Source organism: Gambusia affinis, linkage group LG21 (assembly GCF_019740435.1).
Source record: "Gambusia affinis linkage group LG21, SWU_Gaff_1.0, whole genome shotgun sequence".
Classification (NCBI taxonomy): Eukaryota; Metazoa; Chordata; class Actinopteri; order Cyprinodontiformes; family Poeciliidae; genus Gambusia; species Gambusia affinis.
Genome location: NC_057888.1, coordinates 6,055,164 through 6,081,155, shown reverse-complemented (window position 1 = coordinate 6,081,155; position 25,992 = coordinate 6,055,164). Strand labels below are relative to the sequence as shown.

At 39.9% G+C, this 25,992-nt stretch overlaps 1 protein-coding gene across 2 annotated transcripts in view; it reads right to left on the bottom strand.

Moving 5' to 3' along the window:
- LOC122823996 (cadherin-7-like) overlaps positions 1–21,336 on the bottom strand; it is a 133,977-nt gene extending 112,641 nt beyond the window's left edge. Inside the window, exons 1-3 of one of the 2 annotated variants that reach the window (XM_044104132.1) lie at positions 21,143–21,336; positions 16,394–16,439; positions 13,628–14,188 (exon numbers count right to left, since the gene is read on the bottom strand). In XM_044104132.1, coding sequence (XP_043960067.1) covers positions 13,628–13,867 — 240 coding nt within the window. In that variant the 5' untranslated portion in view covers positions 13,868–14,188; positions 16,394–16,439; positions 21,143–21,336. The remainder of the gene's footprint in view (positions 1–13,627; positions 14,189–16,393; positions 16,440–21,142) is intronic. The other variant, XM_044104131.1, reaches the window with a different exon arrangement.
- Positions 21,337–25,992: the final 4,656 nt, after the last annotated feature.

Sequence of the window (25,992 nt, the reverse complement as noted above, 5' to 3'; positions counted from 1 at the left end):
TTCACATTATATTTGTGTTCTCCCTGCTGCCAGCTGCAGTTTTTTTTTTTAAACAATGAGTCGCTGACAGTATCTTGGGCTGCAACCAACACGGTCTGCAAATGATAAAATACAGCACAAAGAGCAAAGGTACAGTGGCACCATTGTGAATCAAAAGCATTAGCCTGCCGACTTGCTCTTACAATACCCTAATTACCTTGTGTTATATGCACGCATTCATCTCCACCAAGCAATGAGCCATTGCGCATTGCATTGCTATTCAAGTCACAAAACATTAGCTGAACGAGAAAAGTCTGAAGAAAGGGATGTTTGACCATGTTATTAAGAAAAACCCACACACTGCGTTGTGTTATGAGCCGCTCAAAGCTGCAGGCAGGTTTTGTAAACTACGCCCCATGTGATCTATGCGATGCATAATGAACAACACTGATATGGAAATAAGCGTATGGCACTCATCTACTTTTTACATAGCTTTAAAAGGTTTGTGAGCATTTGTCTTACTTCCGAGATGGAAAGCTGTAGCAAGGAAGACTACACTAAGAGCTTTTCTAGTACATGTAGGTCATTTCCCCTCCCAGTGGAAATAGAGTCTGTTTTAGGATTATGAGGAGGGGGGTATGATTCATTACAACTGAATTTAATTACAGAGAGAGGTGGCCAATGCATCCCTGGTTTTAGGATATTAGGGTCCCTTCATCCACTGGATGGTAAATGTCTAGAAAAGGGAGGGTGGAGTGGGGATGAGTCAAGCATGTTTAAATGTGTAGCTGGAGAAGAATAGACGCAGAGAGTTTCAGCTTCAACATGCATACTTGTGCACAAACATAAATAAAAGCTAGACTGCTCTGTAATCAGGTTAATGTGACATAATACATTTATGTATCTCATTGACTTTTTTTCCAAAGGAAAAAGAAAGATGTTGGAAAAGAAAATCTCCGGTTTTGAAGTCAAATAAATATTTTACTGAACCCTGTTCTTTTTTTATTTTTTTTATTTTTTTACTCCCATCAGGCACTTTTTTAGGTACAACTAGCTGGTACCAGGTATGTCCTGGTTTTATTTTGAAGGACTGCCTTGATAATGAATGGTATTGATTCATTGAGGACAGCAATATTATTTGGAGAGTTTGGTGAATATTTGAAAGCATCACACAACTGCTGCAAATCCATCAGTTGTATATTCAGGATGAAAATCTCCTATATACTTGAAGCCAAAAAGTGTCTCTTTGGATTAAGAGACAACTGGCAACTGTGGAAACCAGACAGAAATTGAGAGATTGTGGTCATTGTTGTGTTGTGATCCTGAAGGGGGAAAAAAGCCCTCTAAGCATGTGCTAGTTACCAACAGGTTACATTTACCCCCAACAGGTTTCTGCATTTGCCTTTGTCACACAGGTTATCAAATAGTTTAATATTAATACTGAACATATGGCAAATGTTTCATGTTACTTCAAATTCACATTCTTACGTTCTACTTTGAACCACCAGCATTCTTGAGGGTTATGGGCCACAACAGCACGTCCGTAGCTGGAGTCAACAAAAATGTGAGAGCTCCTTTGAATATGCTTGTAACTGCCTATTTCAATAGTTTTAATCCAAATTGTGCTGTAATATGCTTTAATTCACACAGTGGAAACTGTAATAGCATGAGAACAGAGGCTAATATCTACACTATTCCTTATTCTTTTTGCCATTCAGTGCCAAGGAAAGTGAACGTTGCTCCAGGGTAACTCATACAGATGAATCTGCAAAAACTGGGCCGTGATCTGGTGAGAGACCACTGTTCACACTGCCTTGGAACCTCAACCTTAGCAAAATAGCCTGTAATCAAACATATTGATCTTAAATGAACATCTGCTGGAAAATATTCTTAAGTTTATAATCTGCTAAAACTTATGTCTGTGTATCCACATTAGCCGCTGTTGTTTAATGCCATATTCACTTCACTCCTAAACAAGCCCTAAACCAACCAAATGCAAAGCGATGGGAATCACGTGTCTCTAATGACACTCTGAGCTTTGCCTATGGTCCACTTTTTGCTATGATCACATAATGTTTGTGAGTCTATTGAAATGTAAAAAGACTAGATCTGATGCCTAAAAACATTCCATGTTGAATCTTTAAAATGAAATCAAAACAAAGTTGATGGAGATGAGCTGTTTCTGAATATGAACCAGAATTTAACAGGTTCAACATGAGACTCCCAGGATTATATAACTGTCCGTCATCTACAATAATGTTTGATGGTTTCATAGATTAAAATTTTGACTTTCATATCCTTATTCCAGATATTCTGTCTTGTCGTTTTCACCAAACCAACATCAAATGTAAATATAAATATAAAACTGAATCCAGCTTCTGATATAATTATTGTGAGATAGTTATGTTAGCATGCTAAGGTCAGTCAGAGAATTTGAGGAATATACTGTGAGGTCACAATAGGTTTCAACTTAAATTCAACCTGTTACTTGTTGATGTTTTATAAAGAACAACTAATTAATTCATTGAAACTTCAATTTTAACATTAAACTAAAAACCTGGAAAATTATTGTCATTTTCATTCAATGTCTGCATGCAATCATGCTAAACTCAATCCCAGCAAACAACAATGCTTGTTCAACAATATGGCAGCTATTAATTTGAGCAATTTCTTTTACAAAATTGTAATCACAAACATTGCTTTCCATGTTCCGCCTGGGATACAAGAATTCCTGGTTGGTGCTCTAATGTAGCATCTGTCATTGATTCAAGAAATAGTGCACTGAACAAGGAAACCTAATTGACTTTACATTTGCTTAACCCTTAATTTCTTCTTCTCTTAACCTGAAAAGAGGAAACTTACTTTGTCAGTCATACGTTCCTGAAATTAGAATACATCTTGAAGTGGAAAGCAATCAAATTAGGAGGCAGCCTGGAAGTCTTTGTCAAAATCAAATCTCTGGGAGTTTTGATAGACTTTAAACCCAGGGTCCCACCAGCAACAGCAGGTTATACAAAACAAATCAATTTGAAACCATACTTGGCATAATGAGCATCTACCTAAGGGATGCTGGAATGACACAGGCATCATAAAGATGGGAAATTCAATATCTTAGCTTTTATATTCGAGGAGTAATATGTGACTGCCTTTGTTTCCAGTTCACTGCTGTATTCAGGCACATCGACAATCTACAAATTTACTGAGATGGAAATGACATCAGTAAGAACTGATATTATTGTAAAATGTCTAGCCGTGAAAAATGTACATCTTAAAATCTCATTGCATCTTGAGCAGAAGTAGCTTCAGTGCCCATCTCAAGATTATTTCTCTCCCTCTCAGATTATATCAAGTCCATTTATGGTCGTCCATCTGCACAAATATAGTCAAGCATTTCACAAAAAGTAAAGAGACTCCCAAACCATCCTTTTTTAAACTTATCATACCCATCTATGGGGACTGGAAAGAGTAAAGGTTTATCAAACTTGCATGAACTGCCAAATGAAACTTGCTAACTTTATTCAAAGCAAAGAGAAATGCTTGATAATTCCATCAGACCAAATGCAATAGTCTCCAGGCCACTTGTTATCCACTTTGTTGAGGAAGAATACAGAGATTTGGAAACTTAACTTTTGTGTGTATTCATAATACATCTATACTCTCTGCACAGGCGGAGGACCTCTCCTGAATTATTCAAGATCTGACCTGTTGGGGATGCTAAAAAGTCAATACATCAGCACTTCAGGAAACTTCAGTAAAGGCATATTCAGATAAAAGTATGCTCTTTAAAGAACATGCACACACCCCGTAAAAGATCAAATACAACAGCTTCTACGCAAAACTATTTCTACTGCCCACAATATCACTAAATCCTATATAGGATTACATTACAAACCATAAGAGTATTTATTCTGTACACAACACAAAGACAATCAATGATGCATTTCTACTTCAAGTTTGTTGCTAGTAGATGAGACTGTTACAGAAATAACAATTATGAGTGTATAACATGTTGAATCTGACTAAAGTAATGTATATCAAGTAAGTGATCAACATTAATTTGCAAGATATTTCCAAAAATGGGATTTACAACAAACTGGTTCAAGCACAAAAGCAAACTTAATTTAAATCTCTTTAAGGCAAAAGAAGCTAACAAGTTTTAGCAGTAGCATTTCAGTAACATTGGGATTGCACAATAATAATAATAAATTGTTGTTTTGCTCTTATTCATCATTATGTATGTGTCTTAATTAATATAAGACCAAACAGGCAGCTTGATTAATATTGGTTTTTTTTTTGTTTTTTTTGTTTTTTTTAATCACTAAGATCCATACTCAAAATGACTAGCTCTGCATACGAGATTATATCAGTTTGGAAGAAAAACAAATTGACAATTTTTGCCAGTATGAGAACTGCCATATTTTAATAGTAACAACTAAGAAAACCATGGAAGAATTTTTCCACAACTAATTTAATGTAATACTTCTTGTATATTTTCATTGTGGTTAATCCTCTTTGATTTGTCAAAGGAAGGCGGTAACTTCCAGAAGAATCCTTTGGTTGCCCAGAAACAAACCTGAATGCAACCAACTAAAGTAGTTCATTAGAGAGACTTAAAGGTGCTGGTTGGAGGATTCTGTTACTTGAGCGCTGTGCCCTATTGTTTCCAGTCTCTATCCTGGATTTAGTTTTCCAATCAACTGATGGACATCAGAATTGATTGATTGTACCGTCTCAAAGAAACAAACGAGACAGAACCGTATTTAATCTTCTTTCCAATCAGAAAGGGCTTGTTTAGTTTCACTTATTGTCCAGATTTTGTCATCTTGATATTGCCTGGCGGATTTGAAGAAGAGCAGCTTCATTTTCCCTGCCAGTCCGATCTATGCACCAAATTTTAATGCTGGTTTAAGGAGCCAGAATTGGGAGTCACTGTTGAGTCGAGTCTGCAGTCTGTTTTGGTCTTAACTAGACCTCCGTCTGAACTGCAGTGTCTTCATTGTGCCTTCACTGCCCTGTAGGCTTCAAATTTCACATCTAAAAGTCACCAATGCAGTGTTGACTCCAGGCCCCCCGCCCCCCAATACACATATGGGAGAGACTGAGTGTAAACAATGTTCCTCTCTCTTGCCCTGCTGATAACCACCCTCTTGTCAGCTTTTTTGCTGCTGTATTTTATCCTCTTTGAATCCCAGGCTCAGATAAAGGCTTCTCCCACCATCCCCACAGGCCTCGAGGATGCCTTACAAGCTCCCCGCAATGTGAGCTCCTGTCCCTGGGCAACGGTGTATGATGTCCCCCTCCCTCTGTCAGTTTGAATTAGCCTCTTTCCTCTCTGGCTCACAAAGCTGCTCTCGCTCCCCAGCTGCTGCTCTGGTGTGTTTGCAGCACCAGCGAGTGTGAGGAGATGCCATTGAGCTTGACCTTTGCAGCAGCACCCTGTGCTCTATGAGTCTAACCCATTTGACAGTAAACGCCAAGTAGAATGCTAATGAAGCAGCCTGCATCATATTGTGCTCAGTTCAATGTAATTATCTGTGGGATTACCCTGTCCCCCCTGAATATTGAATAAACTGCTATCTTTCAGGCCCCCAAAATCTCCCCATGAGGTCAAAAAAGGCTCATCATGAACAATCATTGTAGCTAATGTGCTAATGCTGAGAAATAAAAGGAAGCATGATAAAGTACCCATCTAGAGATTTTAGTGCAAATTATGTCTAATCTTTATGTGCCCTTCTCACTGGAATGAAACTGCCCCACAGTCACCGAGATCTCCAAGACTGTTCTAATGTCACTGGACAGAAACACATAAAGAAAGTTTTATTTTACATGGAAGTCAAATAAGGCTTTATGACAAAATGTTCTATGTTGCTTTCGTTGGACATCTTTTCAAAAGGTATTTTTTTCCGTCGAAGAAATTTCCAAAGAATATGAGAAGTATCTGGACCTCAACCTTCAGTTAAGCCTGATTGCTCAAGATAGAACATCCCATTTTCATGAGTTTTTTAGCAACATGTAATGTATACTGCCATTTATAATGCAATAGTTTCAACCTTGTGCAATCTTCTGAGCAAATTTCTTTTTGTGTGTTTTAAATTGCTGAAAATATTTATAGTCTTTTTCATTAAAATGTGTTACGATGAGGCTTGTCTGTCAGATTAAATGTACTTTCTGAAAATAATCTTTGAGCCTGTATTAAATATATTTTCCATTAAACCTGCTTTTCTGTATTAAAAAGTTTTTTATTAGTTTGATGTAATATTTCATCTTAAATTATGTGTTTTTATTAGCTGTAAGTGGAAATTTTTCATAATTAACAAAAATGTCTGCTTGAAATAATTAACTTGTGTAATTAATCTATATAAATTGTTTTATTTATGATTCAGTCAGTGAAATAAATGACTGTTTAATGATATTTAAATATATCAAATATGAATGTATATGACCACTAGGGCGCCTTTTTTTCCAACTCATCTGTTGATTGCTAAATACGATCCCAGGCCTTCTCTTTAACAGTTTGCATAATTACAAAATAGCTGAAGTACTCAAAATTTCCATTGCTCTACCAGCTACCTGCCTATTTGGTGCAATTTCGAGGTGTACGTACTTCCCACAAGCTTGGAACAATATTCCATAGGTAGCATAGTGCTCCATGATCTATAAGTGTAAGGGTGTGTTTGTCAGGCTGTGAGATGAGATCATTTTAATTACAGCCATAGCAACAGCAAGATGCCACACAGAGTAGTATTGGACCAAAAGGATGAAAAATAAATGCCTTGGAGATCTGCCAGCTTAATGTGTGTGATGTGGGTGTAGCTTTGGCATGAAACATGATTGGCATTCAAAAAGTTGTGTGCAGACCACACATCATGGATACCTTAACTACTGCCAGGCTCCTCCACTCAGCATGGATATGCTGCCATCCTGATGGTGAGACCCCATTTGGGAACTATTGAGCTTTATAACATGTAATAGGGAGTGTGCTCCTTTCTTGACGTCTGTCATTTATTTCCTATCTGATTTTCAATGTCATGGAATAATTGTCATATAGAGTGCATTTTTATTAAAATGAAAAATACCTTTTATGACAGTTAGTTTAGTAAAATGTCATATTCTTATCAAATGGTAGAAAACTGGGCCTCATTCACAAAAAAAAATAGTTGGTTCATTACATGTGCATATGAAGTTATTCAAAAATTGGTAGAATGCTTGCAAACACGAAAACATAAAAATTCAAGATTTAAAGCAACAACACTTAATGCAACATAAAGACATACACTCCAAATTGTATATAACTACTAAGTTTTTTGCTACGTTGCATAAACACTACCTCTGAACCTCTCTTACTCAGCAGATGCTTTGCAAATATTTAGCAGCATGAACACCCAGCAGAATCTGTTAATAGCATCATGTTTACCAAAAGTGCAAGTGTTTGTTAAGTGACTGAATCGCTGCGGCGTTGTCGCTTGTTTAAGTACAAGCATCACCAATCTCTGTTTAGCTTTTCAGAGCCCCTTTAATGTATGTTTCCGCCAGCTTGATGTGACTGCAGCTGATTCCAGGCCAGCACGCTTACCCGAGGCTGAGTGCCAAGGCGTAATGAGAGATTTGGTTGTGGAATTCAGAATCTGACAGAATGCATTAAAGCCAAGCAGACTGCAGATGCAAAGGGAGAGGCCGGGGCCAAAAGCGATGACTTCCCATTTTCCAACCAACTGTATCATATTTTCCTTTTGCTTCCAGCCTTGCAAGTCGTGCAGCAGACTGTGCCTTTGTTTGGACACAGATTTCCATTGTTTGCCATGTTAGATATGAGGAAACAAGTGATGAAAGCAATTACTGCTCATACCACTCTGGTGGTCTGGTTTTGCCAGTAAAAGTGCTGGAAATTCAGAGCCGCAGCTGCATCTATTTCATTGTCTCCCTACATCTTTTATTGCAGAGGCTGCATGAAGAATTCATTTCTATTAAGGTCATTTTCCTGACATGGCAGGACCTCCCTTGTCGCTCGAGGTCAGGGTGTCCCGCCCAGATATTTTACAGCAGCACTGTGACCTTGCAATACCAAACAAACCCACACTGTGTGACAGCTATGATCTGAGGGAACAAATAATGTGACAGCCTCTCAAGTTCTTGGGCAGCCTGGGCCTCCCATCGGGAGAAAAGGAATCACATTTTCAGTATTTTTGAAAGGGTTAGACTTAGTCTGGGTAGGGGGTTAGATGTAAAGATGTAGATCGTGTAACTTTTCACACTTTCAGTGTTGTGTTTCGTCACACTACTTGCATCATGAATCAAAATAGAATTTCTGAAAAGGTGCTGAAAATGGATTGTTTTTTGCATGCATAGTTACAATGCAATTATTCAAACAAAATATACATACTCATTTTAATGTTTGTGTAATCAATAACAAACAAAAGGCTGTTTTAAAATGTCTTGGTGTTAAAAGGTTGCTTTAACAACCTTATGGTTTTTGGTGTCACCTTTCATAGTAATGACTATCAAAAAACATTTTCCAAGAATTGTTTGAGTTAAATTACCCTTTGAGGTCCGTAAGTTAACCTAAAAATACTTGCAATTGACTTTAATTTAACTTATAACATGATACTTAGTTCACAGTTTTCTTTGTCATACACATCAATATTTATCTGATGAATTATTTATTTGTAGAACTGTGTCATTTGTTTGGCAAACCCTTAAAAAGCAAACTAACTGAAAAATCATTCCACACATGTAGAAAAGAAAAACAAGGAGAATCTCTTGGAACAAACTTGAAAATAAATGTGTGTTTTCCATGTAGATAAGAAGCTCTCAACTACATGTCTATGAATAAGTAATCAGTCTGTTTGCATGCTTCAGGATTTACTAACAAGAAAAGCAATCAGACCCAAGACAGTGCAAAAGAAAAAAGGCACTTCAGCTTCTTCAGCAAAATCTATTTAATTTTGAAACAGGGCTACTCTAGACAAAGACAAAGCATCAGAAGATGATAAAGGTCCACACTGCCCCTCCCTGCAGTCAGACTTAACAGATATCAGGAGACACACAGATCACAAATGACAATATTTCACGACGGACACTTGGACATAAAAATGACCCTTAGCTGAACTCCAGCCGAGCCGCAAATATGCTCGGTCTGATTTAGATGCTTTCCCCTCGCAGCATCTTCCTGGCACAAAAGCAGAGAAGAACAATGGGACAGTAAAATGTATCCTAATTCCAGCTGGAGATCCTAATTCAGTTCAGAGACGGTGAGGAAATGGGCTTGCGAGAGCAGACCCGGCAAATACGCGGCGGATAAGAATGATTATCCCGCAGATGAGCGGAAAGATGAAAACTAATTTAATAATAAGACCAGAAAATTCTGCAAGATAACGGGGATCTAGAGACCAATCCGAGGACCATCTGGCTTGTACTGCACATGCATGTGCCGTTTTCTGCAGCAGGAGGGCCCCCATTTATACTGGTGGTGCTAAAAGCTCAGAAGAAACAGCCTGCACAGTTACACGACGAGAGAACTTGCACATTAATATTCTATTTTAAAGTAAAGAGTCCTTTCTCTTAACACTCTTCATACAACAATTTTAAGACGCTTTTAGCTGTTTTATATTTGGATTATGAGCTCACACCAACAGTTACAAATAGAAATGCTCTGATCAGGTTTCTTGTGGCCAACACTGATGGTGATTCTCCTCGCTTACAATTTTTTATTCTCAGCAACAAAAACAGATTAAAAAATGTGTTTCAGTTTCTGTTTCAGAGGTAGTTTGGAATTCAACCAAAACTAAATCCATTGCAAGATCTTTGTAATTTATGGATCGAAGCATATCTTTAAAACTCTTACCTATAAAAAGATGAATCATAATGAATGCTGATAGTTGCTTTGTAAAATGGAGGGAGTTTATAAGATTGATGCATTCAATAACAGAAAATATTTTTAGGGTTTAGTTTATCAAAGGAAAATTGGCAACGTATAATCTCTGGTAAGTTTCCTGGTGTATCTCTTGCTAGCATGCAAATAAACAATTTTATGCTTTTATAAAGGCATAAAATAACTTTCTATGTATTTCTACCCATCCATTCATTGTCATTGGAATTTCTGAGATTGGGTCACGGAGTTAAGAGGTAAGGGATAAAATCCCAAACATCCCTTTCCACCTCACTCAGAGGGTTATCAAACCTTTCCCAAGATTGAAAGTATATTCAGTCCCTCCAGTTAGACTCTACTGCTATTCAGCAAAATAATGTCTGATTTTAATTTGCAGAATGCATTTAGTTTATGTCAGGGTATTGGAGATGCAGAAGCTGGTAGTGGAGGTTAGTGAGGCTCTTTGATCTGATTTCTACAAATTTTCCCAGTAGATCTATTTCTTCTGTGAAGGTAGGCGGTGCAATACAGAGTAACATTCTCACGAGTGTCAAAAACTAATACTTTCCTGCAGAACATTGCACAGTTTGGAAGCAAATCAATGTTTATCACTTCACCTGCAGTGGTATGAATGTTTTGTCCGTAAGGCGTACACCTGGGTGGAGAAAGGAGGCTAATCCCCAGGAAGTTCAAGCTCTTTTTGCAAAAGCATTTTGCAAGACACAATATATGTTCAGCAGGATTTTCAGATAGAATGGAATTAGAAATATATTGATATACTTTTACCCTAAAATCTCCTCCTTGTGACCATGTGGAGCAAAAGACTCCAGCATTTTATCGGTGTTATTAATCGTCTATGTTCAAGTAACAGAATGTGAAAAACCAGTGTCAAACCCTAACAAGGTAATAACAGTAATCACACTAATCAGTGTCTGTAAGAATCTTACAGTGTAAGAATGTTACATTTCTGTGACATTTAGTTCATTTTAATTTTTGTCCTCGGCATTAAACACAAAATAATGTTGAAAGCTTTAAAACAATAACTAATATGAGTTTTGATTATATTTTTCTAGCCAGTAAGGACTGGCTATGCTGCACATGCTACCTTGTTCTTAACAACAAGAGCAGATTTGGTTTTAGCTGTTATTTTTTAATTTTGTGCCTAATGTATTAATAAACAATCCCAAAACCTTGGAAGCCGTAGCTTATGGGAGTTATAAGGTGATGCTTTTCCTTTTCTAACTTTCGGTTGCAGATAACTGTTTGTATGTGAAACAGTGCCAATTTGTATGTGAAAGTAACAAGTGAAGAGACATGGCTTATATTTTTTCTATGTATCCTCTAAACATATTTTAAAAATTCCTAAAACTGTAAAAGAATGATGCGTTTTAACTCATGCTCACGTTCAACTTTTTATTAGTACTGTTGGTACCATGTAACCTTACAAGAAATGTCTTTTCTACGGAGTTTAAAGATACTTTGCAGTAAAGTAGCGCTAACCTTGCAGCTGCGTTGTTACTAAAAAAGACAAAGTGACTAAACCTGAAGAAAACACTGAGCATAAGGAGAGAGAACTACGAGAAAAACTAAATGATTACCAGAGATTAATTTGCACTTCTATGCAGTAACATTTATGAGATTTTTCCTCCAGTTAGATGGTAGAGCTGAATCTTTGATTTCACTCAGTTTCCATAATATATATTTGCATATATATATATATGTATGATGCTCCAAGCATGTATTTTATTTATTTATTTTATTTATTTTATTTTCTAAAAAAAAAACAAACCTGTAGGCTATTTTCACTGTTGGTCTTTGAACAAAAAAAGTGAGAATTGTGAAGAACCGATTGCACTGCCAACTCTCATAAAAGACGGATTAGTCCCCATATTTTTACCTTGTTTTAAATGTTTTTATGAGGGTTTTGTACTTATTTACCTGCCAAAACTGGCATATCTTTGACCTATCAGCTTGGGCATTGGCAGGGCAGCAAAAAGGTACATTTGTGCAATCTATACTTTTCCTGGGGACTTATTACAATGCAAATTACCTTGTCACATTGATGCAGATCTCAAAACTAAAAGCATATTTTTTTTTAAAACCAAGCTTTCTGAAATAAAATGCAGAGTTCCTTTCTTCCCACACAGTCTGTGAGGAGTCTTTTCATTTGTTTAGCATTTTATATAGGACAGTGGGAATATGCACAACTCTGTAAAAACTCTGCTGTGTCCCAGTTTCTGCAGGTCTCTGTGTTAACAGGTTATTGATATACATATTACCATACAGGTGCACCAAACCTGCAGACATAAGGAAATATTTTAAGCAAAGAAAGATTCAGACACAGCTGATATACATTCTCACTAGAAAGTATTCAGATCTCTTCATTATATTTTCTTCACAATGATCTCCTGCAGAAGCAACTATCCTCTTCCCCCCAAAAGCTTGTTATCTTTCAAAGGTATTCACAACCATGGCTAAACAATTTAACAACCATTGGCAACTACCTCAGCATCGAGGCTTCTTGGTTAGGTATCTACAAGCTTGGCTCATCTGTTTTGGGGTATTTTCTCCCTGCAGATTGTCTCGAGCTCTGTCAAGGTTGAATGGATACCATCATTAGATGCCAGTTTTTAGCATTTCCAGATATGTTCATTTGGATTCAAGTCTGAGCTCTGATTTAGCTATGCAAGGACAGTCACAGCCTGCTCCTCAAGAGTACGCTTGATCCTCTGTTATCTTGGCTGTATCAAGCAGGTTGGAAGATGAATCATCAAGTCTTTGGAGCAGGTATCCTCGAAGAATTTCTCTATTTGGCTGCTGCCATTTTACCTAGTGACTGGAAACATATTTCTCATTCCTGTTAGCATAATGGTGGTGTTTTTTCTCCATACCTAGCAATGAACGTCCTGTCAAAAAGGTTCTATTTTGATTTCATTTGACTAAAGTTTTTATTTTATTTGATTTTTTTATGATTTCCCTTAGTCTAACATTCGCTATGTTCTATTTTGGACAAATGTAAGCAGGTTTCTATATACCTCTTATTGAACAGTGGTTTGCCTGTGGCTAATCCATCATGGAGGTCTTATAGCTGGTGTTCGTCAGAACTGGTTGACTTTCTGGATGGCACTTTTAGCTCCGCAACTGAACAAAACTTCACTAATGTGACCAATGCATTCTTGGTGACTTCTTTGATTTTTTTTCCCCAGATCTAAAGAGGATCCTGGGGGTTTAAAACTTCTTCCATTTCAGCTCTGATACTGAAACTCGTATTTGTTTTCAAATGTGTCTCACATCTCCCAGCAATATCTTCCTGCAATCAGAATTATTTGCCTTTTTCACAAATATCCTCTGCTCATGTTTGAATCCTGGTCGTTAGGCTTAAACTTTCTCTGCTAGGGTGTGATTTAATCAAGTTGATCAAGAAAACAAACTGCTCAGTTCTGGATGTGAGCAGAAGCAACTGAATTTACCCCATGTTCTCTGAAAGCAGCATCAGAAGGATGATCAGTACAACTTGGATGCAATGGTTTTCAGTGTCATTGCAAAATTATGTTACAGTTTTTTGGAAATTTACCTAAATCTCTGAAAACAAGTTTTTGAAAAGGTTTTTTTTTTTTGTGTTTTTTTTTTAGAAAAAATGATCTATTTAGAACAAATCTATAATGTAGCAAAACTTGGAAAAAGCAGAGGGGTATGAATATATTTTGGCATCACTGTGCTGATGTCTGTCCCTTGCTGCTCTAGACTGTTAAGCTTTGATAACCCGTGTCACGGATCACTCACCTTGCCGACGTAAAGAGGATCGTTTCCTGTGTACTCCTCCAAAACGAAGAACTGGTTCCATACCCAGCTGCGTTTGTTCCTGTGCAGGGCCTCCCAGGAGTCCGGATCAGAGCGCAGGGACTTCTCCCCATCCCCAGAGCTGGGACTCAGCCCCCAACAGCAGCAACCTCTCCCCCTCAAGACAAACAGGAGCACCAGGAGAGCCAGGGCTCTGCATATGCCTGAACAACACCAACCCATCGTCTGGGCTCCCCTCCAAAATGCAGTGAAGCAAGAACAGGAGCAAAAATTAAAAAGAACTGAAATGTCAAAACCCTTGGGCTTTTATCTGAACAGTCCGGACTCTGCGTTTCACAAGAAAGCAGCAGCAATTGGACCCTGAAAAGAGCACACGGGTTGAAAATGACTCAAATTCTGCATTTTGCTGCACAACTTCCTCTTTCTCCTTTATCGGAGAAGGGAAGTGGGATTATTCGTGCCGCTTTGGACCCAGAGAGCTGGCTGAGAGGTGCACCGGGGACTTGACTGGGGGTTTGGACACTGACTCTTTGTAATTGGCACCTATCAGAACAGAAAAGAAGGGAAAGACAAAGACAGAGGAGAGAAAAGAGAGGAGTGTCAGCAGAATTGCCTCTATGACCGCAGTCACTTCTGATAGCACGTAATGGGCCTGCCGATGCAATGATAATGGCATTTTTCCAGCAATCCTAAGGAAATAGGTGAAAAAATGAATAGAGCGGACAGGCAGTAAATGCAATGCACACATTCTCACCTACAGATGCTGCAAAGAGAATCAGGTGAGGTCAAAGTGTTAATAGGGGTAAGATGGAGGGAGAAATGACAGGGCTTTTCAATGAATCCAAGCAAAGAGATTTCACACTGAGCGGGACAACGACAGCATAACAATCAAACACCATTCAGCAGCCTAACAATTATCCAGGCCTCCTCTCACCAAGGTCATTATTTTGTCATATTTTCCCTTTCTATAAGATGATGGTGACGGTGAATAGGACTCGCCACTCAACTCTAGCAAGCCACATGATCTGAGCGGTGCACGCTCTCATCACCGTGATTAAAAATAAATCTGAGCTGTCAGCAGCATGCATGGAGGCCCGGCGATCCTGACCTCCACTCCGAGTGGGAAAAACCATGTTGCTCCGACTGGAGCGCAAGAGAGGATGTGGAGGGGCGAGAGGGGGCTTGGAAGGCGTGGGGGTGGGGTTATGGGTTTGTCTCGCTGCCATCAACGTGCTACAACCGACTCTCAACCCCCCTGATGACGCCAGAACATGATGACTTGTCAGAGCCGAGGACAGCGGCGGGCTTTGACAGATAATGTTCTTCATGTCACAAAGCATCCTGGGAACTTCATATGACGGCTGCTGTTTGAGGTCCAACAGTATCTTCTGCAATACATCCAGAGCCTCGCAAACATATTCATCTTGTCACATTTACATCCTTTAACCACAAACTGCTATGTATTTTAATGGGATATTGAGTGATAAACCAACACATAGTGCATCATTTTGAAATAGATGGAAATGGTTTGCACAGCTGGAGAGTCAAATTAAACGGAGAGCATCTAGGAACATCAATTTTAATACGTAGATACATTTAGTGGCCTGAGCCATTTCATTTTAGCTCTGGCCGTATGTTTAGGTTTGTTGTCTCTGGTTGTTTCAAATGATTTTTTTTATTCTACCACCAGTTTGCATCTTCCACATGTTTGATGTGTTTCAGACACCAGAAGGCCCCAAAATTTCTTGTAACATGGAACAGCTTTGTGGAGGGAATCATTTTACAGATTGATGAGTGATGAGCTCAATGTTAGGAAAAAATGCAAAATGGAGACCTATAAACAAGCATAAAAGCCATCTGTCCCGGAAATCACAACTTTCAATAGCCTGGTTTTGTGCATATATTTTGGGTCTAGCTTTTCACCTGCAGCAACACCAAGCATAGCAGCAAGGTAAGTATGCAACAGTTGACTCTAACAGGCAATGCTATTGCTCAACAATTTGTTATATGGACAATAAAAGATGTTATGAACAGAATCCATTTTTTCTAAAATAAAACTATATGATTGTCTATGACACAACTTTTAATAATTAATTACATTCACAAATACATTCATGAAAAGGCTAAAGGACATGATGCTCTCCTCTTATGGGTGTTACACTAAACAAAGCCGAATACAACAGCACAACACCCTTTTAAGATTTTCATAACTAAAACAGTTTGACAACTAAGCGCCATTTTTCCATTCACTTCACAAATATGCATGTGCATGATGTTAAACAACATACGGTAGTTGAAACTCTTATCTGATAAAATGTGCAAAGGGTCAATGGGTGTGAATATCTTTGCATGGAACTGTTTTCCGAAGATTTATGTGTGAATGTGAACTTCAGGATGGTGTTTTTGACCACACGTGTGCATGTTTGTTTCCTCTCTGACCTCTCTGTGTCTCTCCTCTATGTAGAGTATTGGCACAGCCCTGGGTGAGAAAGGTAATTGCTTTGGCATACAGTGACCTCTTTCTTCCCACACAGATCTTTCCACTTCTCATTTTACTTCCTCTCAATTCCCCTCAAGCAAGAAAGAAAGAAAAAAAAAACGCACACCACACACATCCTGTGGAAGTGATTTGTTGTGCTTCACCACAGGAAAGTCATTAGGCAACGCTAATAATTAATACAGAAATAAATCACAGCTGCAAAAACACCTCTGCACAGACAGCTGAATGTTTGCAAGAGAAATCCTCACCAGTTGCAGATTTACTTGATACTCGTGTGTATTTTCAGCCCGCACGCTGTGGAGGGAAAAAAAAAATGCATGAACTCATCCCAATCGACTGAAAAAGTCGAAAAATATGGACACATAAACACACTCTTTATTGAGAGTTAGTGGCAGAGGTGAAAAGTGGAGCAGATGTGGCTGCAGGGCAGCATGACTCGCGAAGGCCGGCCGCAGCGCTGGTGTTGTTCGACGGGGTCGAGTCAAGCCGACTTATTGCATGTCATTTTGCTAAAGCTCCAAAGTGAGAGAGGAGAGATGGGAGCCTCATACAGCTTGGAGATAATGCAGCTCTGGCATACAAGAAGTGGGCTCACTAAAGCAGATATTGGCTTTTTATTTAATGAGTTTCTTCTGATTTACCATCGAGTTGATTTTAATTTATTAGGCATGTCACGCACCGAAGAAATCAATGTTTTATTTTTCTTCTTGATGCAGTTTATCATTTTGGAGAAATAAAGCATAAAATCTAGATGAAATTTTCGACTGGCAAAACATGAACGTGGATGTGATGACAAGATCTTCATGTAGGCTTACAATTTCTCAGCATGAGTATAAAAAGATACAATCTTGATTAAAAAAATAAAGTAAAAAAGTCATATCTAATTGTATTATCATAGTAGATGAGTTTCTATCTTGTTTTGAGCAAGAATGATGAGTGCTGATAAGAAAAGGCAGAATTTCTTCAAAAATAAAAAAGTGTGACTGTGGAGCCAAAAGTCTTTACTGCTGGCAAACTGCAGCGTTTTATGTCACTTTTTAAAGCGAAAATAACTTAAATATGCTTTTAAAGAGACATAATGCTTCCTCTTTTATGAGGTTGTTTTACCCTGCATGTAATGTTTTAGTGTCAACAAGTCCAAATTTAAAGATTGCAATAAGCGAGCCTCTTATATTTAATTGAAATAAATTATCAACACAAAGTATAACCAAGTGCGGCCATTTTTTCTGGCTGCTTTGAAAAATACCACAGCATCATGTTGCCACCTCTGTGTTATATGAGAAATGTTCTGCCACGTAGAGCATAACACAACCATCTCAGTCACATTCAACTATTATTTCTAATTTTATCGTTACAATAGTTTTTCTAACTTGCATTGTTTATGAATAAATGTGTTGACAGATGGAGGCTAATTCTTGCAGGCACGTTCAAGAGTTTTGTTTCACTTTTCAAAGAAAAAACACCTTACAAATCTACTTTTAGAGACATTTTGTTTTCTGTTGAATAAGGAAGATAATATTGTGAAGGTAAGAATATTCATAATATTGTGAAAGTCTTTCCAATGTTATGCTTTCAAACCATCTAAATGTTCCTACATGACATGTTTTCCAGGTGGGGGGTGAAATCAGACATTTTCACAAAGTATCATCAACTCTGGGTAACTTCCTTTACCTTACTGAAAAGAACAACAGTCACAACATGGTGCCATCACCTCCATGTTTCATAGTGGAGTTGGCAGCACAAACAATGAAAAAATATCTCAAGGTATTGTCATATTGTAGAAAGGGAGCTTCCTAGATTTTGAGCAAACTTCTTGAACATTCATACACAACTGACTTATTCAACTTTTACAAAGGGACAGCACTTCCAATTTTTTCTTTTAAAGAGACAATCTGATAGTTTTTTTTAATGTGGAAGTTACGTAAACTTGATTGCAAGTAAAATATTTGCAATGTTTTGCTACAAAACTAAAAAATATTTCTAACTTTGAAGACAGGAAAGAAAAAAAACCTAGCTTTTTAGCTTTAGCTTAAATATATTCAGACAACACAACGATGTCTCAATAACTCAGGCTATCTGCCTTGTCACTTTCTAAACAACCCCACAGCATAATGCTGCCAACACCTGGGGACAACATGTTATTCTGAGACAGATGCTGAATTTCAGTACTTTCAGACATCAGTAGAGAGAATCAACGATCTGACAGCAGGTGAGTCTGGATCAGCATTGGGTCACCTCCAGAGACTCATTGCTGACCAGTGTCAAAGTGATGTCATTAATTTAAGTGAAAATGTGAGCCAGAGCTGTGAATGTAAAGCATCTTCCAGTCTTCCTTTGGCTCTGTTTCTCTTGCTCTAATCCCATTTTCCAGCCTCACAACAGGATTACCAGCACCGCAGCTCTCACTTTAGCAATCGCACGCTCTCTCATATCCGTCAGCTCATCCATCACTCGGAAGGTGAAGCGGGAAATGGCATAAAAAGTTGTGCAAAGTTTAAGCTAAATATGTTTTAAGACAGCTTCTAAATCAAGATTCTTCTTTTTTTTTGATTCAGGTAACGAGCACACACACCAGTGATGCTTTTCTCTGTGTTCCTGAAATAAAACAAGTAGTTGCCACATAACTGTAATAACCGTAATAAGAAGATTCATTGATTTTTACTGTCTGCAGGAGCTTCCGCGTTATCCTTCAGATTATTTACAACACGCACACTGAGGGAGAGAGAGAGAGAGCACAGACTCATGCTGAGCCAGAAGCTTGAACCTGAGCCCTCTGGCTGAAAGGATCCTCTCACTGATTCCTACCATTCCTTCATTGATTTGCTTTAATACAACTTTCTCAAGCAGATATGCAGCTGATTGAACTTCACAGCAGAATATAAATATGTTTACATACAGATAGTTATGATGCTGGGAGGTTAAGTTGTAGAAAAAGCAAAAGTAAGTTTGCTTTTATGGAAAAATAAGTATTAAAAAGTATAGAGAAAAGTATGCTAGTTGCCTCTGGTGGTTTTGTGTGAAGAAACATCTCTATTCCTAGACTTATCTTTCTAACCATAAAGGGCTTAAGAGCTGTTTTTCCACATTAGATGTAAATAAAACTTGGAAATGGGGTCACTTCCATGGCTTCAGTTGCATTTCAGCTCTCAGTATCAAGGTTTCTGATACGCTGACAACCAGCAAATGTGAGTTCACACATGCATTCGAATGAGGTGATCAATTTTATGTAGCCATTGGGGGTCTGTCACGTTATGTGGCGCATGCAAATAAAGCATTTGCTGCACAAACACTGTATATTTAAAATTGGATATTAAGCAGGCACAAAAATGAGTTAAAAAATAAATTTCTTCAACTAAGTTTTCAAAGGGGTGGGGTCTGGGTGGATGAGGGCACTGACTCTGTTAGAGATAAAAACAAAAAGGTTAGAAAGGAATCTTAAATTCATTATGCTGCTCTCATATATCAGGAGCTGCGGCCGAGAATAATGGTTTAAAAGTGACTCACTGAAAAAATATTCTCAAAATGACGTAAGTATAAATGAATCAGAATATTAATAGTTTAGTAAGAAAAAGCATTGTAATTTAGCAATTCATATATTAAATTAATTCGATTAAGCTTGCTTTTTCATTAATACAAATGAATTGTATACAAAGAGTTTGAGCAAGAGTCAACAGTGTTATTGGTTTAGCCATTCCCTCATGCCCCCACCATCCCCTTTGCCAGATGTGTCCAAACTTCTGCCACCAAAACCAATTATGAATTGAAATTTAAATGCAATATCCAAAAGCTGTAGTTTGAAATCAGAAACAACAGGGTGAACAAGGACAGCATGTCTGCGAGGAGCCAGATTTCCCAATATTTTAAGAAATTTGTATTCCTAATTCATATTCTTTGGACACCAAAATTATGTTCTTTTTATTAAGATTGTCATGTATCTCTGTATTTTGTCGTCTTTTTTAATAAATTCCATTTTTAACTTTAGACATCCCCATGCATAAATATTTATACATTTTCTGAGTTTCTAAACCTTTTATGACACAAAACGTTGCTCCTCATAAATCCCATGTAGGAGGAAAAAATAAATATTTGTTTTGAAGAATGATTTATTATCTGAGCCTGAGAGTGTAACAAATTTGCAGCAATGTTAATTAATGTCTAAAAAGTCATGAAAAAGTTAATACCACTCCTCACCTCCACCTCCAACCATGCAAACAATCAGATTTACAAGAAAAATCATCCTCACCTAGTGGAAAAAAAAAAAAAAAAAAAAAAAAAAAATGACATTTTGAATAGGGTTTTTATTAAATAGAAATGAAATTGTAACTCTAGTGCACTCAAGAAATAACTAAATGCAGTCAGTGCCAAATACCACACACTCTATTTTGTTTAGAAAGCCGAACGGAGACTTGAGTAAAAATCATGCAAATCGACTTCACTCCAAAGCCCACAACTTGGTCAAACTGCGCGGCATTTACATGGACGCAGCCAAAGTTATTCAAAGATAAATTTTCTGTGACCTCGCTGCTTTTGACCCTCCTGTTAAACATCAATCACTGCGCATTAGCTGTCAACACAGCTGCAGCGTGCAGGAAAAGTTCGCAGCGCGTCTGGATCCGATCAGCCAGCCACGGTTTCCCCCGACGAAATGAAACAAGAACTAAGACATGCGCGAATCATTTCGGCAGACCGATTAGAAGTTTGATGGGGGAAACAGACCAGCAGCGAACATTAAGAACATCAGGAGGTGGCAAATAAGCGCATGATGGGGCGCCAGGCAGCGGGGAAGCGCCGACAGTAAACATCCCCGTGAGCGCCCGCCGCAGGAAACCCGTGTCCGTGGAATACTAATGACAGGATAAACGATGGGATGAAATATGCACAGATAATCCAAGCAAATGCATGAATTAAGTGAGCAACAGAGTGGAAATGAATCCAAAAATATATATAAATGCACATTCTATTTAAAAAATAAAAATAAAACATGAACATTTACTTACCAAAGGAACTTCACATGGATGATTTCCGTTGGTAAAAGTTGCACCTTCCCTCTCTTATTGCAGCCCATAAAGAAAGCCAGATTATGTGAGAATTAGGAGTTTGGAAGTTATCATGGTGGATTTAGTCCCGGAGAGGCTGGAGACGTGTTCTCGGATCGCGCGTAAACGCTCAGCCACAGCAGGGAGATGGCGCTTCTGACTCTTCCCCGTCTCTGTTTCTCACCTTCTCCTCTTCCCTCCCTCCCTCCATACTTCCCTCTGTCTCTCTCTCTCGCTCTCTATCTCTCTCCTGCGCACTGTCGCTTCGGTGGTGTGCAGGGAACCCCAGCTGCAGGGTTCGGGGTTTAGTCTCTACATCCCTCTTGTACTGTACAAGCGACAAGGGACGCGCAGCAGCGGCAGCGGCAGCAGGAGCGGATTGGAGACGGGAAATAACGCTCTCATCCGAGCCAAATCCCCTCTTTACTGGAGAGGATGGAGTTTTTTCTGTCCTCGCTCTCTCCTTTTTTTTTTTTTGTAAACCAAAAAATAAGTTGGCGAGGTGATAAAGCCAGAAGACACACGCGGTGCGTCTGGCAAGAAGCAACGGAGAACCAAAAAATTTTAGCTGCCAAGTTTTTGGCAGCAGATGGCATGTATGCTGCTAAATCAATGCCTTGGTAGTGGTAAGAGGAGGAAGTGGAAGAGAAAATAAGTCAATGCAAATTCCTTGACATCTTTAACCAATGAGAGGAATCATACATTCACCTCCTGCTGCGTTGAGAGTTAGATCCTGCCAGTAGCATGTAAAAACAGCGCATTTCTCATGTACACTTTGTGAAAAACTAAACTTTTGCTATTTTTCTACTACAACAACAAACTTCGACATTTTATGAAACGTATCATTTTATAGATTCCCACATCCTGATGCTGCTACAAATTTATGGCACTATAGGGATTTTGTGTTTAGGTTGATGTGCCTGGTGGGTTTTCCACCAGAATTATTTTTCTTAAAGTTGGGTGACATAACCTTTAATAATATATTTAGTGGGACTTTAATTGCAAATGTGGAGCAAAAATATGCAGTTTTATTCAATTGTTTTATAAAGAAAAACATAAAATGTGGGATAGTATTGTACATCCCCCTAGTTATTCATTTGGGGTAGTTCTTAACATTTGAAGGCTAGACACTTTTTGCTCATTCAACATTGCAAAATATCTGATTCTGTAATTGTAGAGAACATCTGTGAACATTAGTTTTCATGTCTTGCCACACATTCTGCATTTAGCCATTGTAAGTCATTATGATACTGTGATGGAAACCATTTGCCATGTTCGGCTCTAATCTTCTGACCCACATGCAGACTCAACAAGTCCAAGTAAGAAGAAGGGAATTTATTAACAAATGATCGGATAACAAAGACAGGTCCACGTAGCGTCTCGGGATTTGACAGCTATGCGCGAACTGCGGCACCTGAAACAGAGCGGTGTTACTGGTGGTCTGGGGTGAGTGCTCCTTAAGCAAATAGAAGCGGCTTACTTGTAAGGCGGTTCAGGTGAACCGTAGGGGGAAGGTTGTCCTGGATCCCGTGTGGAGTTTTGGTGGGGATAAGTGGGCCGAAGGTCCAGATAGAGTCTAATGATGACTGGGAATGGGCGGAGCAGGCAGGCAGGTTCCTTGCAGGAAAGAGACTCGGTAGGAGGAAACAGAGGGATCACTCCAACTAGGAAATCTCCTTGATGAAACCTGGACAGAGCAACACAAGGCTGAGAGACTAAGATAACAAGCTCAAAGACTAAACATCAGCTAAACTAGCAGACAACGAGAGAGAGCCTGAGAGAGGGCGTTAATCCTCCAGCAGTGGTTGACGGATCTGCATCTCCTTTGTTTCCACACCCTGATGAGGCTGATGATCTCCACGTGCGTCGACTGCCCTGGCTCCTCACCAAGATCCTCGCTAGAGAAGATGCGTTACTCTCTCACTCACACACACACACACACACACACACACACACACACACACACACAGGATCCTGACACCACCCCCCCACTAAAGACCGCCTCCTGGCGGTCGGGACAAGGACGACCCATGCGAAGCCTCAAAGTCCCGAATGAGATCAGGGTCGAGGATGAACGAACGGGGAACCCAAGACCGTTCCTCAGGCCCATAACCACGCCAGTCCACTAAATACTGGAATCCTCTACCCCGACGACGAACAGCCAGGATCTTAGTGACGTCATAGGCAGGGTGGCCATCGATATCCCGGGCGGGCGGCGGGGGTCCGGAAGGGGGACAAAGAGGACTAGAACGAACAGGCTTAAGGAGGGAGACATGAAAAACAGGATGAATCTTCAATCCCTCAGGCAGTTTGAGGCGCACGGCTAAAGGACTGAGAACAGAGGTTATTTTAAAAGGACCAATAAATCGAGGGGACAGTTTGCGATTTGATGATTTGAGATTGATATCACGTGTGGAAAGCCAAACCTCCTGTCCAGGTGAGAATGAAGGGGCAGGGGTTCTCTTACGATCTGCCAATCTGCGATTCACCTCGGCCGTCCGGTTGAGGGCAGCATTAGTAAGGGCCCAGATGTGTCTGCAACGGCGGAGGTGATGGCGGACAGAGGTGACTGATGCTTGTTGTTCATCCGACGGAAACAGAGGAGGCTGATAACCAAGAGACTCAAAAGGAGAAAGACCAGTAGCAGTTGAAGTGTGACTGTTGTGGGCGTACTCCACCCAAGGTAAGTGTACACTCCAGGAGGAAGGGTGCGAAGAACAGAGACAACGAAGGGCGGCCTCAAGCTCCTGGTTCAGACGCTCAGTCTGACCATTAGTCTGGGGGTGAAACCCAGAACTAAGGGCAACCTTGGCTCCCAGGGCTGTCCCAAAACCCTTCCAAACTCTCGAAACAAACTGCGGACCTCTGTCAGAAAGAATTTCAGCGGAATGCCATGCAGGCGAAACACATGTTTGGTCAGGAGCTGAGCAGTCTGCATGGCGGTGGGGAGTTTTCGTAAGGGAACCAGGTGGCAGGCCTTAGAGAAACGGTCTACGACAGTTAGGATGGTGGTGAAGCCTTTTGAAGGTGGTAACCCAGTAAATCGAGAGCTATATGTTACCAGGGACGTTTGGGAACAGGAAGTGGGTGAAGTAACCCACTAGGAGGTTGATTCCGAGTCTTATTACGAGCACAAACTGAACAGGCCAGCACGTAGTCCTTTACATCTCTAAATAAAGATGGCCACCAAAAGTTCCGTCTGATCAGGGTGACAGTTCTATTAATGCCAGGATGACACGAAAACTTTGCTGTGTGAGCCCAATGAATAAGAAGCTCTGACTGAAGAGGGACGTACAAACGGTTGGGTGGTTTATTAACAGGACCAGGTTCGGTCTGTTGAGCTGCCAGCACCTGGTCCTTAATCTCCCAAGAAAGGGCTCCAACTACACGATGGTGGAATGATGGTGGCAGCTGGTGCGTCATGATCTGAGGAGAAGAGTCTAGAAAGTGCGTCTGGCTTGGTGTTTCTGGAACCTGGCCTGTATGAGATAGTAAAGTTGAACCTGGAGAAAAAGAGAGACCAGCGGGACTGTCTGGGGTTCAACCTCTTAGCTTGCTGAAGGTAAGCAAGGTTCTTGTGGTCTGTCCAGACAACAATGGGATGCTCAGCCCCCTCTAACCAGTGACGCCACTCATCAAAAGCCATCTTCATGGCCAAAAGTTCCCTATCTCCTACATCGTAGTTTCTTTCTGCTGATGATAGACGACGGGAGAAGAACGCACAGGGGTGTAATCTGTTGTCACTGGAAGAAACTTGTGACAGAACTGCCCCCACTCCAGAATCGGAGGCATCCACCTCGACAACAAACTGCTTCAGGGGGTCAGGCTGCATGAGGATGGGCGCAGCAGCAAACCTCCTCTTCAGTTCTAAGAAACTTTGTTCTGCTGTAGGTGACCAACTAAAACTAGCCTTGGTGGATGTCAGGCTGGTGAGAGGTAGGACAGTCTGACTATAGTTCTTAATGAACCGACGGTAGAAATTGGCAAACCCCAGAAAACGTTGAAGTTGTTTACGAGATGTTGGGGTTGGCCAGTCCAAGACCGCCTGAACCTTAGCCGGGTCCGTCTTCACCTGCCCGCTGCTCAAAACATAACCCAGGAATGTCACTGACGACGCATGGAACTCGCATTTCTCAGCCTTCACGAACAGCTGGTTCTCCAAAAGACGCTGAAGAACCAGACGAACATGCTCCCTATGTTCCTCTAAGGATCTCGAAAAAATAAGGATGTCATCAAGATAGACAAAAACAAACTGATTAAGATAATCCCTAAGGACATCATTAACTAGCGACTGGAACACTGCTGGTGCATTCATGAGACCAAAGGGCATAACCAAATATTCAAAATGGCCGAGTGGTGTCCTAAACGCCGTTTTCCACTCGTCTCCCTCTCGCATTCTGATTAAATGGTAAGCATTACGGAGATCAAGCTTGGTGAATATGGTGGCCCCCTGAACGAGTTCCAAAGCTGAAGCGAGTAATGGTAGTGGGTATTTATTCTTAACAGTGATTTGGTTTAACGCCCTGTAATCGATACAAGGTCTGAGTGTTCCATCCTTCTTACCGAAGAAGAAGGCTCCCACGGGTGAGGTAGATGAACGGATTATGCCAGCTGCCAGGGATTCACTGATGTACTTCTCCATGCTCTCTCTTTCGGGTTTGGATATGCTGTACAGACGGCTGGTGGGCAGAGGTGCTCCTGGAAGGAGGTCAATAGGACAATCGTATGGACGAGGAGGAGAGAGAGAGCTCTGGACTTACTGAAAACCATGTGGAGGTTATGGTATTCGGATGGCACGTTGGCCAAGTCGA